General features: G+C 34.6%; 1 protein-coding gene across 1 annotated transcript; it reads left to right on the top strand.

Moving 5' to 3' along the window:
• The first annotated feature begins 216 nt into the window (after nucleotides 1-216).
• Nucleotides 217-16,387, top strand: LOC145217657 (zinc transporter ZIP10-like). Its single transcript, XM_080084991.1, has 17 exons — nucleotides 217-406; nucleotides 626-671; nucleotides 1,067-1,143; nucleotides 1,277-1,437; nucleotides 2,150-2,407; nucleotides 4,532-4,673; nucleotides 5,113-5,151; nucleotides 5,351-5,523; nucleotides 6,903-7,058; nucleotides 7,273-7,381; nucleotides 10,355-10,458; nucleotides 10,809-10,863; nucleotides 11,246-11,353; nucleotides 12,141-12,278; nucleotides 13,051-13,230; nucleotides 14,038-14,129; nucleotides 14,203-16,387. Exons 1-17 carry the CDS (start codon nucleotides 376-378, stop codon nucleotides 14,383-14,385), a joined length of 2,052 nt encoding a protein of 683 aa, XP_079941117.1. The 5' UTR covers nucleotides 217-375; the 3' UTR covers nucleotides 14,386-16,387.
• The last annotated feature ends 1,647 nt before the right edge of the window (nucleotides 16,388-18,034 follow it).

The following is an 18,034-nucleotide window of genomic DNA, read 5'->3' as shown; positions in this document are numbered from 1 at the left end:
ATCCTTATGACGTAGTTTTTCAAAATTTTTTAGCACCAAATTTTTTTCAGAAGTTTAAATCGTTATGGTCGAAGACTGTGCAGTGGCTGTGTAAAATAATCTGATCGAAACTTGTGTTACAAAGAACATGTGTTGATGTGAATTGTGTAACAGACAAAATTGCGCAATCACAGTGACGTAATTTTTCCAAATTTTTTAGCTCCAAATTTTTTTTCCAGAAGTTTCCGTTGACGTAATTTTTCATTTCCCGCTCCCAGACATTGAACAAAGCTGTGTCATAGCGCTCCACGTGGTAGGGCTAGTATAAAATTGAGCCGTTTGCCATCCCCACGTTCTTTTGCACACGGCACTCGATTATTCGCCGGGTACTACTTGATGAACAGAAACGTTCCGTGTGGAAAAATGGGTAAGTACCGATTGAGCCAAGACTGTTTTGTTATTCGTAGAAGTAATGCTATTGTGTTGAGATGTGTTAGTTGTCTTAAATATTGCTAAGAATTATTATTGTTAGTTTAGGTTATCAACCAAGTATTAAGTAACATCACATCGGGGTCTCCAAAAAACGTTGAATAAAAAGGTACCCATGTGCTTTAAACAGGCTATAAGTGTACACTTGATTTTACAGAAAAACAGTTATACTTCAGAAAAGAATGGAACTTTCAAGGATATGGGTATGTGTTTTTAAATTTCTAGTTTAACTTTAGGTTTATAACCCTTTTCCACTTCTGTGAGTCTATGTTTATTCAATTTGTATCCTTAAATTGACTAACGTTTTTTACCCTTCAAAAACTACTGCTGTTTTTTATCATTTTGTGCATGTTGCTCATTACACTATAAGTCAATGAGCAACAACAGTTTAATTAACATAATTCATTTACATTCGACTTTAAAAAGACTTTCAATGCCAAGTGTTGAAGTTAGTATTTTATTGTTTTACAGTCATGAATTTTGTTTTAAATTAAAAGATGAATGATAAACGAACCTGATGTGTTCATTTACTTTAGTATCAAACCTACTTTACTGCTTACTTATTAAAAAAATGAAATTGTTATTTGTATTTCAACAGATTTCGAAAATTTTTGGCCTTGTTTGTACTTTTTCCAATGCTATGTACAACAGTCTCAAGCCAAACCACCATGGAGGGTGCGTAAATTTTCTTAAAATTTTTGTTTAATTATTTTGGTCCTTATATGTAAAACAAAGTATTGTGTGTATTTTGTTTGTTAGAATATGTAAAAGAAATAGCATTTAAATTGATGTGTATCATTATTTTCAGGTGTCACTGGCATGCTATCTCAGCCATATCTTGAATTAACAACCACTGAGGCTATTACTGAAACTACGGGCGCCAATGAAATTGGTCCAAATGCAGATACTCCTTTTGTCACCAATTGTACTGATGGAAAATGCACAGTTCAGTTTATCTCAACTGAAAAGGTATGCCTGTTTTCCATTTTAAAATCCAATTTTTAAATATTTAAAGCTTTGTTATTTTGTGTGTATATCCCATTTTGGCATGTACAATGATCATATGCATAACACAAAGCAATATTGTAATTTTTTTCACTAAATATGAAACAAAGTCACTTTCCTGGCTTAAACTTAACCTGGATATTTTAACTTAAAGCAAAACAATAGTTTCAACAGATTTTGTGGTTTGATAGTAATATTATGTTCTTACTGTTAAATAATGTTTTTGCACTATTAAGCTGTTATGAAATTTAATTACAAAGATATAAAGGCCTACAAATTAAAACTTTTTAATAATTTGGGCGTCAAACATTAACACCACATAATTTCTAAAAACATGTGTTGTAGAATGTATCTCTAAACCAGGGGTCGACAACCCTGGGCATGCGTGCCACAGTTGGCATGGTGGTTTTTCATGGCATGTCAACTGATTGGTTTGTTTATATTAAACAGTTTAACCTGCTACATTGCTAGTTTATAGTTTTTATTATGCCATTGTCTTAAAATCAAGCCTTCATGTATAAAACACCCTGGTTTCTCTTTCTTATTGATCTCTGCTTGCACGAACCACTATTATTTAGAAAAAGGTCATTAACACAAGGAAATAAAAAGTAAATTGGCATGCATCGCCTAAAAGGTTCCAGACTCCTGCCCTAAACTTACTGCTTCCATTTTTTAGGCTGTAGAAAGAATGATGGCCTTTACTGAAGACCTATTCAGCCAGTACAAAAATGGCAGCGTTATAACACAAGAAGGACTGAAAAAGTTTATGCTAAAAATTGGGTTTTGGAAAAAAGCTGAGGACCCCCATGCTGGCCATGACCATAATTCTGATAAAGAGGGACATGAAGGGCATAATCATGAATTGTCTTGGCTTGATTTGCTTGGTTTTGATATGGATGAAGAGGATGAAGCATACATTATTATGTCTGCCGAGGTAATTTTGTTAGATTTAATTAGACTCTTTACTAAAAACAAAACTGCCAATAATGTCCAAACTCCAGTTAAAGAAGCCCGTAGGCCAACATTTTTTGCAGGGTTTCAGACTGGAGAATACCAATATACAGCTCAAAAAATATTGGTTTGTGTTGGAAAGTCATGTGTTTTTTTACTATGTTTGAAAGATAAATGTGGTGTGATGGGATATTGTTGCCTTAGCAGTCAGCACAAAGATTTATGGAAAGCTTTAATCTGAAGTCACCAGTTGCCACAACCCAAAATCAAAGTCCAAACTGTGGTGGGCCAAACACCACACAATTTAAAACAACGGCTGGGACCATAAAAATTGCACTTTGGACACCCCTGTCCACATCTTTGGCCATTTTTGTTTTTAGTGAAGCTAACCTGCAAGTCCATGTCTTGTGTACCTAATCCGACTCTTACTTGTTTGCAAACATGTGTTGTGGTGGTTAGCAGTATTCTATTTACGGTTTTACAATTTTGTAAACAGCCAAATGCATTTGCCAGTAACCACATGAACTCTAAGCAGCATGGTTTATTTCTATGAAACTTTGGTAAAAAAAACATAGTAAAATGTTGTTAGAAAAGTGAACACAGGACTTCCATGAAAACAACGCCCCCATTGTTAAATTTTCTTTCTGAAACCTAAAGTGGTAAACAATAGACCCTAAGTCAACGCATTATCACAAAGGGCAAACATTTCCAGCGACTGTTTGGACTTTGTGTGTGTAAGAGTTATCAACACAATGACATCCGTTAAAAACTATTTTTGGTGACCATATGCCTTGTTCCCATGATAATAATTTTGGCTAACCATTTAAAATAGCTCTTATCAAGAGGGGCAGAATTTCAAGTTCTGACTGTTTTATCCAATTAAGTAGTCAGTTTGTACTTACTCATACAACCTGTTAGGTTATATTTGTGGTTGAAAGGGCTTGCAATAGTGTAAAAGACATGGGTGAAATGACAAAAAAATAGTTTTAAAAGATGACAACACTGTAAAACTGGTTCAGCTGGTTTAAATTGTTTCCTTATCTAGCTTATAAAAGCAGATAGTTGCACACTCTTCAACAGAATTAATAAGAATTTTGGCAAATGTTGGTCATATTCTTTTACGTTATGTTCATTCCTTTTTGAAAAAGTAATTAAAATCATATATATATATATATATGAATGACTATATTTGTCTGAATTCCAATTCCTGAAGGTGTTTAATTGTGTCTTATCTATTATGTGGCTTCATTTGGCTCCAAGCATGTCACACACTACAGGAAACTTCATTCATAAAAATGTTACTTCCTCATACTATAGGGCACCAACCAATCTCCTTACTATGTTGTTTTACATAGCCAAATACCAAATGCTTAATTTGTACATTTTAAAATTGTGTGCAGTTGTTGCATTTTAGTTTCCACATTTAAAATAAAAACCATAGGTCATCTACTAAAGAGGGCAAGTCCAGTAATGTGTTCTTGTCTAAGGGCGGATTTTTGAACAGATTTAATCTACAGTACATTTTATCTTTTTTCATCGGTGTAGCTTCCATAATGTCTAAGATATTGATTATTATTCAGCGATCTCAGCAGACTGCTGTCAACATAAGCTCCAACATTTATGGTTTGCTTTGTCACAAATTCCCAGCAGGCATTACCAATGTAAAGGCAGGCCAATGTTTAGTAGTCTGTTTAAATATTTAAATCGCAATTTAAAGTGACCCCCAATTAAAAATCTCTTGGGACTTCTGACTTGTCAGTTTAGAAAAGCAATCATTGCATCTAAACTGCTGATTTAGACAGTTTTTGATGGGTTTATGAGGAATAACATAGTACTTTTGTATGTACTCGTTGTACATGAATTGTTAATAAATGCAACACTGCCTATTAGAATCTTTAAAGCAGTTTTGTAACTTATTGTTAAACAAAATGTAAGAAACAATTTTCCACACTCCCCTATTCATAAATACACATAAAACATGCCTAATTACTGAAACATTTTGGCAAATGCTAATGCCGTTATATTCACATTAAACTTATGAACAGATCCATATATGGTGTTCCAAACTTTTCCTGTTTTATAATATCTGTTTTTGTTTTAATTTCAGTGTCTCAAATCAGTTGAAGATGTTTTTGAAGAGTTTAGCTATGGGGAGAACAACACCTTAACTATAGCTGACTTTTGGCTTCTATTTCCCCGTCTGCTGTTCAATTTAAATGCACCAGAATGCCAACCTAAACCAAAATCAGGTATGAAAATATTTCTATCCCATCCTTGCCCTACCTTCACTTACTACACAGAATTTTTGTATGGATATTAAAGTCATATACTTCAATATTATTGACATAAGATTTGGTATAGAACCAAAAATGACGCGAACAATTTAAACCACTTAGTGTGTAAAAAGGATATTGCCATTTGTGCGGTTTGATTTTCAAAAGCAATTTTCAAGCATATGATAATATATATAAAAAAAATCTACTTAAAATAAAACAAAAAAATTCTTTTATATCCAACTCATAGCTTGATTACTTTGTTGCTCACAGAGGCCATGTTTTAATAATAATGATAATAAAATGAGTATGTACCACTTAGTTTTAGAAATGGTTGTTTTCTGAATTGTTTTTTGAGTTGGTTAAACGTTTTATCTTTTGCCACATAGTTAAACCAGAATGTATTTTATTCTAGATAATCCTAAGGAACCTAAAAAAGAAAATCGTGCTAAAGGTAAGAAAGAAGAGTTACAGATTAAAAAGGTTTATATACTCCGTTTGAAATTGTCGTTCAAATCATAAATTAAAAGTTATACATTTTTCATTTACCTTGGCAGTAACCTTGTTCATACCATTTTTTGGAACAGAATTTTACAGAGCTACTAATAATTTATGAGTGGAAAATTAAAATTTCATTTGTTGTTTTGTTACAGTTTGGGGAATTGCGATTGCTTCAGTTGCAGTGATCAGTCTTTTAAGTATCATTGGAATCCTGATAATTCCATTGATGAAGCACTCAGTTTATTTCAACCGTCTTCTGTCATTCCTGGTAGCCTTGGCTGTTGGAACTTTAGTTGGTGATGGACTACTGCATCTTTTACCACATGTATGTACAAAACCTTAGTTACCAAAATATTCGGTTCAAAATTTCAAAACTATATGGATTGTATATTTTTTGTGGGGCTTTTTAAATTATATAATTTTTTTTTAGTTTTTCCTATTTTTTAAAATAAAACGACATTTTTTTCGAGTTTTTTTCCATGTTTTTAAATAAAGACATTTTTTTCTCGATTTTTAGCTGTTTTAAACAAGGTATAGTTTTAATAACTGTAAAATATCATAAAACAACAACAAAAAAGAAAAATATTTATACTAAACCAAACTTTTTGACCCATTAGTGTTTGGTCAAAATACAACATACTGATAAACACAAGTGATAAATAAAACTATATACAAACTCTTCATAACACAACTACATTTTCAGCTAGAATGTACCAATTTATTTTGACATTTATTGTCTTCCCTAAAACAAGTTTTCAAATCCGGTCGTTTATGACTACACTGTAAAATTGGGTGATTGATCTGAAGTTCATGGAATGAATCAGAGAAGATTCTACACGATAATAATCTATCATATGACATGGCCTGTGGGCATATCTATCATTTATTTTGCAGAAACCTGAAGTTTAAGCTTATGGCTTTAGGCAGATTTGAAACAATTTATTGGCCAGCTGTACAGTTACCTCATAAACTACATTTAAGTAGCACTTTTCCTCTTTTACAAACAAACTTTTGCAATAACACCATAAAACTACAAACTGTTTTGCAACGTTGATAAAAACTTTACTGTTGTGTCAATATTATTTTAAATCCTGCACATTCCTAAACAAGTGTTCAAAATGTTGTTCATGATGAAGTATTTTCAAATGGAGCTTTATAAGTTGTAAAAGATATGCAGATTTTATCTTTTTACCGGACAAGTGGAATTGTTGATTTTCATACAAAGCAAAACTTATATTTTCTGCACATAATTAAAATAAACACTTACAAATTCTTTTAGAGATGTAGTCACTTACTATTCCATTTTGTATTCACAAGATATTGTTAGTAGAAAAGCACAATTGGTGCTGTTTTTAGCCTTCTGGGAATGTACTTTACATGCTCACAAGCGCATGTGCATATTTACTGTATTTTCTCTCAAGATCTATTTTAAACCATGAATTGTATAACTTGGCGGCTGTATTTGGGACTTGGCACATCTCTGGCGCCATAGTTGTTTGCAAAGATTCTTATCTTTTGCTCTCAAATAGAAAAGCATCTTTAAGTTTGTATTTATTTTCACACAAACTACAATTCATTTCCAGCAAAATTTCTGGTGCCATGCCGTTTGTTATGAAAAAACACTCTTTTGCTGTCAAAACAGAAATAAAATATAAAATGAATACATTTCCAAGTTTGTTTTTCATTGGAATTTGTGTATTTCAGGCCATGGGTGGTGGCGACCACAGTGGACATGATCACAGCAATGCAGATGTAGTGGCTGAAGAACAGCAAAAAGTCTACAAAAGTTTGGTTGCAGTATTTGGCATATACATTTTCTTTGTCTTCGAGAGTGTCATGGCCTTATGGAGAAAACAAAAGGTGCCTTTTGAAAAATAATTTAGTTTTGATTTAAAAAACAAATGTCTCATTTTGTGTGCATCTTTTTCATTGTGCCAATTAAGGCCTGCTCAGTTGAACATGAAAATATTTCTTACCCTATTTTTACAAAGTTAATTTTCTTGTTTTGTTTTTTTTAAAAGCAAAAAAAAAAATGTGAGCACACCTTTTCAAAGCAAAAAACTATTTTTTGCAGCAAGGCAAACAGTCTGAAAAAAACCCTATTGCTTCGCCATCTGATTTAACCGTTGTGTCACCAGTGAAAAGCTCAGATGTTTATTTCCCATGTAGCCAAGATGTGAAAGGTAAGCCCTTCTAGGAAATATTCTAATGAATATTATAGAAATTTGTTTTGTTTTATTGATGGTTGCATTAGCAGGCCACAAAACACATTTTAGGCTTAACCACTGTCAAATGCTAACAAACAATATTTAAGCACATACTCGTATAGCAGTTGTCTGATGACAGTTCCCTCCAAAATGGTACATTGATCCGGTTACTTCCTTAATACTTCTTTGAATGAGAACTTGCAATGTCACTACTGTTCAACAAAAATATTTTGCAAAGTTTGTCACTAAAATAGATAAAATGGTTTAAATTACACTTTGTAACTGCAACATTAATTATGGGTCCCCTTCCCTGAAGGGGACACATATTGATTTTACTCAAATTGTTTTGTTTTTTTTTTCTTTTTTTTTCTTCCTTTTTTTTTCTCCCCAAAGTTTGTCCGACTCGTTTTTCCATCAAACGTTTGATGGATTTGGCTGAAATTTACACTGATGGTAGATATAGTTATGTAGATGTGCATCCCACTTTGTTTTTGTTGATAACCCCAGTATTTACCCCGCTAGCCCCCTAAAATGGGTATTTTTTCCCCGAAGTTTGTCCGACTCGTTTTTCCATCAAATGTTTGATGGATTTGGCTGAAATTTACACAAATGGGAGATATAGTTATGTAGATGTGCATCCCACTTTGTTTTTGTTGATAACCCCAGTATTTACCCCGCTCGCCCCCTAAAATGGGTGTTTTTACCCAAAGTTTGTCCGACTCGTTTTTCCATCAAATGTTTGATGGATTTGGCTGAAATTTACACAGATGGTAGATATATCCATGTAGATGTGCATCCCACTTTGTTTTTGTTGATAACCCCAGTATTTACCCCGCTAGCCCCCTAAAATGGGTATTTTTTCCCCGAAGTTTGTCCGACTCGTTTTTCCATCAAATGTTTGATGGATTTGGCTGAAATTTACACAAATGGGAGATATAGTTATGTAGATGTGCATCCCACTTTGTTTTTGTTGATAACCCCAGTATTTACCCCGCTTGCCCCCTAAAATGGGTGTTTTTACCCAAAGTTTGTCCGACTCGTTTTTCCATCAAATGTTTGATGGATTTGGCTGAAATTTACACAGATGGTAGATATATTCATGTAGATGTGCATCCCACTTTGTTTTTGTTGATAACCCCAGTATTTACCCCGCTAGCCCCCTAAAATGGGTGAGTTTTTAAACAGTGTCAGAATTGGCTGAAATTTGGATTTCTTGTATAGTATGCCATTTATAGGTGTCAATTGTTGTGTTCAACCCTGTAGTCCTAACATTTACCCCACAAGCCCCTAAAGTGTAAAACGTATTTGTATGGTACTGGGCACCACAAACGAAAGATTTCTTTGGAGCAATAGTGTTACAAGGGCAACCAGTTGTTTGTTGCTCGTTGGTGGGTTTCTTGGTGGTCGTTTTTGCGCCATGGCAGTTAGGGGCTTGTTAACAGCCCTATGACGTCAGAAACAGTAACGGTTGTTGCTCAAAACACCTCTAGTGGTTGAAATTTTAAACATTGGCGGATTGGGCTGAAATTTTGCAGTACTATTGATTGAGTCATTGTGGTTTTTATATATTTTTTAGGTTGTGTGTCGAACCCAATTAGTTGCCCTACTAGCCCCCTAAAATGGGTCAGTTTTTTTAAAACGTTAAATAGGACATACTTTAACCAATATCTGGGATGAATCTAATTTTATAGTTTGTATTCTACATAGTATTATTATTTAAGCCCAGTGCCGATCACTGTGTTTTACCTTACAACACCCGACTTTTGCATGGTTATCTCTTGAAATGCATTATCTACAACTTTGCATGTGTGGGGACCCATAAGTTTTTGCCTGCAGAAACGACTAAAGTTATAAAAGACGGTGACTAATATGGGACCCAATGCAAAATAAGCATAGGAAATATATTTATGTTTTAAAATAGGTTATAGTGTATATGCAAGGGCAATATGTGCTAAGCCACCCTTCTAGTTTTTTTTTTGATTTTGTTGTTCTTTATTGAACTAAAATACGACTCGATTTAATCCATTGTCCTTTGTCTATATTGCTGTCACATATAGATATTGCGTAGTAAACACATGGACCAATAAAGACACAGCCTCCAACAAACCTACAATTAACCTTCAATAGTGGATGTTTTAAGTGCATTCTTCTCCAACAATCAAAAGATTACTTAAAATAACTTTGCTAAAGCCAAATTCGCTAAAAGGCTAAGATGCCACTAAAGCCAAAATTACTACGATTTAGTGTATTTCCGCCTTATATGAAAAGTCAAGATATTTTAAGTGGGCAAACAGTGTTCTGTGGTGAAATTTTAAAAGTCACACATATTTTAAATTGAATTATTCATCAGGTTTTACATTTTTTGGTAAACAGTCGTTCTAGTTAGATAAAGAACTTAAAGTTGTTCGTGTTTTGAATAATTCAGTGCTTGAAAAACGTTTGGAAAAGCAAATTGACTAAAAACATTAACAGAAATTATACTGCTAGCATACATCAGTAATTGCTCCCATTCTATTGACCAATTTTGTGTGTAAATTTTGGTTCAAGCTGCCAAGCACAGTTACAAATTTGTGACATTTATATTACACACCTACAGTAAACGTCGGTTAAACTGGATTCAGTTAATCTGGTTCTTTACCTCAATTTGGACAAAACTTGAGGTACAAATGATTTATAATGTGGTAAGGCTTTAACTGAACGACATCGGTTTATCCAGGTCTTTGCCTAATCCGCGCAAGTTTTTGGTCCAAACTGGTCCACACCAACCAAGGTTTACTGTGGTTAAACAACCTTGGTTGTTGTTATGTTTAACACAAAGATGACTTATTGTGTGCAAATGTATTTTCATGTTGGTTTACAACCAAACAACTTGTTTTGGTAATGCTAATATAAGTATAAAAAAACAACAGTTTTGTAATGATTACAAATCTATTATCTTTACCTTACTAGATTCTTTACTTTCATCCAAAGATGAAAAGGCGTTTGTTCCATCTGCACCAGAAGATGATCCAGATATTCACGGATCACAAGACAGTGGATGCTCATCTTCTGGGGTAAGTTTTCATGTGATTGCCTCAATAGAGTTTTCAAGAATTTTTTTAAAGGAGATTTCAGACTTAGACCTTTCATGTTTTTACAAAATAAACTTAAAATCTAATCATAAAAACTTTTGTATTTTATATCAGCTGAAATAAAAACATTTGTCAAAAGACTTGGTATGTTAAAATATATGTTTTACTGTTTCAAATATAATTTTAAGATGTTTCCTCCCAACTTTCCTTTTTAAAAAATGCAGTCTTAGTAAAATGTCAGCTTGTATTATATCTCATTTTACAAGGCCCATGTGCTATTATGTGTGAATCATAGATGTTATCGCTTATCAAAATGTATTTTGGCTTTTTAGGCATGCAACCATAACCACAGAGTAATTTCAAGCTGGAAGGAAAATCAAAATGGTGGTATGCTCCTTTTTTATTGATTTGAATATCTAATTTTATTGGGATAATTTGGGAGGCTTGGCCGCAATTCTGTCAATTTTGGTGTGTGTAAGGGAATTTTAATGGCAATTAATTTCTCTGGCATTTTAAGGTTAAAATTGCATTGTATTAGTGCCAATAATGATCCTAAATATGAGATGCATAACTAAAAAAGCAAAACAGTCTTTTCCTATTCATTTCCAGCTTTATGCTAATAGATATGATACTTTTTTGTGATAACATCAATTTTTGAATGATGTGTAAAACTTATGTGCAGAATGACATTGAAAGAATTGCTTTAAATAAAATTTATTTGTTTTTTAAAGTCACCGCACAAAACAAATAACACTTTTATTTCCCATAGGCACAAAGACGCCACCCTTTCCAGTCAAGCTGAACCTAGAAGATAAGAAAAACAGTGATGTGGAAAGTGTAACAGATGAGAAACCTGTAATCCCGTCCATCAAAATAGGTAACAACACAATATTGGACATATTGCAATGAGACATATGTTCAGCTTGTGACCCTTGTCTGAGATTGTTTTTTTAATACATCCTTGTGGCCATGATATCCGTAATACTACAATGCCTTACATTAACAAACTTCAAAATCACATTTTCACATGTATTGCTATTGATAAATCGATGTGTAGAAAAAATCATTTTCAAAGTTGGTTAATGAATATGCTCTATGCACTTAAAAGTTAATTCTGTTTTAAAGTCTTATTTGTAGATTATGGTCAGCAATTTTGCATTAATTTTTTATTGTTTATCAATGTGAAATTTGCTACCTCGAATTTGAGTTATCTGGCCTCAGGCCTTTTTAAGTAAAGGCAAGGCTGTTCAATTCAGGCCAATCTTGCAAAAACAAACATAGGGCAATTTGTGGCCCAAGGCAAATGGTTTCATAGCAAACATAAAAACACATTGTATATAGTAACAAGTTCCTAAAGCTGAAAGGTGCCTTCATGAGATATTTTAGGAAACAAAAGCACATTTAAATGCAACATTTTGGGAATGTTTAATAGACAAAGCACATTTTATAGAACTCTACAGGGCTTAGTATCTATTTATGATTTCTAAACTTTTCCTAAACAGTCAACTGTCTTGAAATTAGCATTCAAGAACCACTTTAAAAACCTTGTTATTTTACTATTAGCCAACAACATGATACTAAAGCATTTTTTGTTGCTTTTGTTTGTTTTCCTTTAATCCTCCATTAACAATAGGAGTATTCTTAATTGCATTGTTATGTCACAGAGAGCCCACACCATGGACATCATCATGGACACAGCCACCACAATCCTGAAATTGCCAATGCATCTGGAATTAAGGACATGGCATGGATGATAGTAATGGGAGATGGATTGCATAACTTTAGTGATGGCTTGGCTATTGGTATGTGTATTTTAATATTTATTACTTTGGTGCAATGCCAAGTATTTGAAAAGGTTACTGTTAATTTTTAAGTTTTTTATTTATTTAAGGGTCCCTTGTTTGCTGAAAATTTAAATCAAAATGTCTAAGTTAGCTTTAAACATTTTTTTTCAAATCTTTCCTATATTGCCCAAAGTCTTTTAAATTGTAACTGTAATCATCTAAACCAGTGGTTCTCAAACTGTGGTACACGTACCCCTAGTTGTACGCCTTAACTTTCAGGTGGTACACAAGTAGCTTTTTGTGATACCTAATTTAAGTCCAATCTAAAATTGCAACTGAACTGACTCAACTGATCAGCCCTGGTTTGGGTGAAACTCGTGTATTGTACAGTCTTTTGAAATTACTAAATATGCTAGTCAGGGCGAGAAAATGGGCCTATTTCTTGGTCTATCCTTTTAATCAGGATTTAGGATAGGTGGTACGCAGCAATACACAAAGTAGTCAGGTGGTACGCAGTCCGTATAAGATTGATAACCACTGATCTACATGCGAAACTCATGACAAACTTTAATTGGGATATAAAGGTGATTGCATTGAAAGAAACTTACATTATTAAATGGATGGTTATTTTATTTCAGTCCAACTGTCTTAAACTTCTTTAAGCGACCCTTAAACTGCATATTAATTCTTCAGACCCCTGTTTTGATTGCAAATGTCCTAGGGGAGTGTTGGCACTGACTTTGATAATGGTTGTCCTAGCATGTTTTTAATTGGTTAATATGTTTTGTAGGTGCCGCATTCAGTAGCAGCATAGCAGCCGGCCTCAGTACATCTCTAGCTGTCTTCTGTCATGAACTTCCCCATGAGTTGGGTGATTTTGCTGTGCTTCTGAACGCTGGCATGTCAATCAAGCAAGCTATGCTTTACAACGGCATGTGTGCCTGCCTTGCATTTGTCGGGGTTATTATAGGTAAGTGTAAATGTGAGACGAGTTTTATTGTCTGAGCTGTCAATTAAGGTCTACTTTTCACAAAGATGGTGGATGGCTTTAAATCTGTTCATGTTTTAGTTAAATTATTTGTTTGTATTTAGTTTACATGCTTGATAGGGTATGTCATGGTTTTTATAGGATCTGTAGAAGTAGGCATAATGAACATAAATTCATAACTGGGATCAGCCCTGAAGCGTCTATGCAGACCAGCGATCACGGCACACTCATATATAAATCACAGTACGCCAGGCCCATTGAAGGCGCTATACCGAATCAGCCGGTCACCAAGCATTCACCACCATATGGCAAGGCGTAGGCTAGAAAAATCTAGCCTGCGGTGGGATTCTGATACTGATACGGTCCCGGAAAGACTCCTGTCGTGGGTTCGAATCCCACCGCAGGCTAGATTTTTCTAGCCTACGCCTTGCCATATGGTGGTGAATGCTTGGTGACCGGCTGATTCGGTATAGCGCCTTCAATGGGCCTGGCGTACTGTGATTTAGGCATAATGAGTGTTAACATTTACTAAGTTATAGCTACAAATTATAAGTGCGTTAAACACTTTCTAAACATTAACTAACAAGGATATGGTTGGAGGCAATTCGGGACCAAAATGTATTTTTGGACCAGTTTCTGAAGTCAAATATTTTGCTAAAATGTAAAGTTTAATATACAATATTACTTTGTATTTACGGCCATGTGAGGCAATACGACCATAGGTCGTGCACACGTAGCGAAGGTAGAACGAATAATACAGGATAAAATTAAAATTCAACGTTTTTTTAGGTATGGCGATTGGGGAATACACTACATCTGTTAAGCTCTGGATTCTAGCCATTACTGCTGGCGGGTTTCTTTACGTGGCTTTGGTTGACATGGTGAGTTTTTGCAAAGTTTTGATGGTTTTTTTGTTTTTATAAGTGCCTAATCGTGAACCTTTGAAATTTTCAGATTCCACAAATGCTTGAATCAAGCCTGCAAAGAGACGGTCTACTGCGTTTCGCATACCAGAACGTCGGCTTCCTATTGGGTGTATTTATCATGTTGATGATAGCTCTATACGAGGGCGCTTTCCACGAAGTCTTCGCTGGCATGTCTCCGGGCAGCGACCCGCATGCCGGACATGGCCACTAGTGGCGCCAACTCCAAGCAAGTTCAGAAAATATTTAATTTTGTACGCTTACCTTATGATTTTCCTGCTGTTTTTTTGTTCAGTCAGGCTGTTGGTCAGTCCTGACCCCAGAGTAGATGGGCATGCTGCTGAGTGTTTTGCGTTTAGGGGACTGTGTGTTTTATTTCTGCTGTGTTTCTTGTCCGTTTGGGATAAAACGCTGCCTTAAAAGTCACTGTAACCAAAATAAGTTAATGTTTAAACACAGGAAATTTAATTCTCAACAAACTGATTCCAATTTTACTTGAAATCTATTGCTTGATTTCGTATGAAAGGAACCCGCACTATTTCGCACTGTAAAAGGTTTCAAAATGTTTAAACATAGGAAATTTAATTCTCAACAAACTGATTTAAATTTTACTTGAAATCTATCCGTTTATTTCGTATAAAAGAACCCGCACTATTTCGCACTGTAAAGTTTTCAAAGTTTCAACCATGACCAAAAGGACCATATTGTCGTTCGTTTATAATTTATATAATGTGTACACCCAGCAGAGCAAAAATTCCATCTACGCTACCTCGATTTAATTAGAAGCAAAATTCCATTTAAAAGGACTAATTAAGATGTGTAAATAACGGATTGGCTGCTTTTCTTCTAAATTTAACCAACAATCATAAAATGACAAGTTTTCACACAAACACTCCTGCCGGCTAGAGAATTATTTCAAAAACTTCACGAATTAGTGTGAATGTAGCAAAAAGTAAAGAATGTAATGTGCCGATTGCGAGTTTATAATCATAACAGCAATACAATTTAGCCTTGGATGATATTCGCTGCAAACCAGTGTCGTATTTCCTATGAAAAACTGTTGCTCACTACAAATTGTTGTTACTTGGCAATTAATAGTCATTACTAATGCCCTTATAAACTAAGTGGTATTTAAAGCTACAGTAAACCTGGGTTAATCCGGACCCGTTTGGACCAAAACAATTGTCCAGGTTAGACGAAGATCCGTATTAACCGAGGTTCATTGTATTTTTTGATTTTAACCAATGCAAAATCAATTAGTTTTTTTAAACTTGCTCTAAAAATCTTTGATTAAAACCGTTACTTTCCGTTTGTTACTACTTGCTCCAAACGTTGTGTGTGTGCTTATAAATATTGACCTCGTGTTAAAAATTCCGGGCATATTTATCAAATTTTTTGCTTGTTTTTCGAGAAGCTATCACTTTCCATGTCGCAAAAGTTCCAGCTTAATCTAGCTTGCGGCGTTCCAACATAAGTACGGCATCGCTTTTGTGTATTTGTGTCAATACTATTATTATTATTATTGGTATTAGTCAAGCTATAGTAACTTATTACCAACCTACCCAGTTCAAAACCCCCTGTTACGTCAAAAACTCGTTTCTTGTGTCGTCATCACCACCTGTTACGTCACACCCATATTTTTGGTTTGATTTTTGTGTTCCTAACGCTATCTAAATGCTATTTAAGATTTGTGATTGTCAATGGGCGTCACTCGCAGTGCAAACGTATTCCGGTTATTTGCAAATTTCGTTTTATGGCATACTTTACCCCAAACTGTAACTAGCAAATGTAATAGCGCCTGATTAGAATCGTCCGTACTATTCATCAAACCTTAGCAAACTGGGCTGCTACATTTTCAAAATCACAAAATGCTGTGTAAAATTTTGTTTCGAATTTTTTGTGTGCACTCTTTCAAAGTGTTGATACCATTGTCTGTAAGTCTACATGTAATCTTGAGAGCATACTTGACACAATGTACATGTTTTAAATCACTTTATTAGCAATTATGACCACAAATAACATTTATGTGTTATGGTAACTTAAACACGACTTTGGACACTAAAACTAAAACATTTGGGGTGTTTTTTTTAAGTGTTTTTTTTGTGTGTTAGAATTTGTGTTTTGTCGTTCGGGTATGTTGCCATTTCCCTGTGTCCCACCCTATCCGCCTGTTTTTTGCTTTCTTCTTAGCAATGCATTAAAAAATGCTGTAACTATGTAGTGTATTTTATGTGCAGTGGCAGTCCGAGATACTTGCTTTAGATAAAATGTTCTACTTTACAAGTGTTTTAAAATGAGCTAGGTATAAGGATAAAAAATTTACGGCCCATAAACAGTGGTTGATTTCAATTTTTTTGTCAGTCGGTTCTATAACAAAAGTCCTATTTTTAGCCGGTTTTGTTACAAAAAGATCATTAACAGTAACCAGTAATGCTAACCGGTTCGCTAATCTCATAAAATTTCATGAGGCGGTTCTGTAGAACCGATGCGAACCAGCTGAATACCACCACTGCCTATAAATGTTGTTTCCAGTAACTTTTAGGTAGCTTTTTCCACACGAAAAAGCAACACTATGCTTCTGTTGGTTCATTCTCTTAAAACGGATTAGAGTTGCCGAAACGTAAAAATAGTTCATACATTTATAACTGGTTTATAACTTTCTGTTAAGAATATGCTAAATCATGACTAGTATACCTATAATGATATATTTTCTAAAAGTACCCTAAACTTGATGATATACCAACTTAAATAAACAACAAAACCCTAAAACGCAAAAAGTAGGCTAATCACACGAAACCGAAACCAGAATTTGTTATAACACACAGGCTACTAATTGAAAGTTTTGCATCATTTTATTTTGTAGTAGTTTTAATCCACACAGCTTTTTGCACACAAGTAAGTGATCTGTTACATGTTTGAATGTTGTTGTAAAGTTTATCTTGTTATACTGATGTCAGCTTTTGTACTCCGTTTAAGTTTTAAAAAACGTCAACCTAAATATTGCTCTACGCAGTTTTTCACACGGCCATTTATTCACTCAGCGAGTACCGTTTTGAAATACAAACCAAATCAAGTTTTTAGGACTTATTGTTTAAAATACATTCTTCCGTACAGTTATCGCACCTGTAGGCTACTAGTTCAAAACGGGGGAAAACCCCAGTATTGAATCGTTCCTGTTACTACTAATTGACGGACCGCCACGTGAATGCCCACAGCCCAATTCAATTCGTTCACTGTTTCTTATTGCGTAAACAAGAAGTGGCTGGGTATTAAAATAGTTTGGTTTTCTGAAATCGAACCCCGATTGAGCAAGAGCTATAGAACAGCCCCCCAGGAACACCGACACGACTTGCCCACGCGCTTTTCTTCGCGCATGGCTGCAAACAGCCAATCACTCTTCAGGCGGCGCATGATTTTATCAGGAGAAGTTCAGTTCAATGGACACGTTTCGGGTTACTAAAGGTCGGAAGTTCTTCGTAGCTTTCCGAATTTTACCCACCACACACAGAGTTTGGGTATTCCGCTGTCTGTTTGTCACATTGCTGGAATTTTACATTTACAATGGTTTTATTTCCGACACGAAACTAGCGTCTTTAGTATGTAAATCTTCGTGCAAGTATAAGACATGGACACCATGCACGTTTATGTTAATTGTTGATTGACATTGACAGAGAGGCTAGTAATGCAGCAATACAGCATAATTGAGTGCCTAGTTAAAATTTCGTTGCTTAACTTAACAAGCAAAGTTACTTTAATACGGTTAAGTAATTTCTAGACGCTCATACCTTTCCGGCTTTTGTATTAGTTGCAATTGTAATGTACTCGTAGGTCAGATTTGCATTTAAGCAAGTGCGAGTTAAGTT

Source organism: Phallusia mammillata, chromosome 3 (genome assembly GCF_965637545.1).
Source record: "Phallusia mammillata chromosome 3, kaPhaMamm4.hap1.1, whole genome shotgun sequence".
Classification (NCBI taxonomy): Eukaryota; Metazoa; Chordata; class Ascidiacea; order Phlebobranchia; family Ascidiidae; genus Phallusia; species Phallusia mammillata.
Note: the sequence above shows the minus strand (reverse complement) of the source record. Positions and strands in the feature narration are given on the sequence as shown.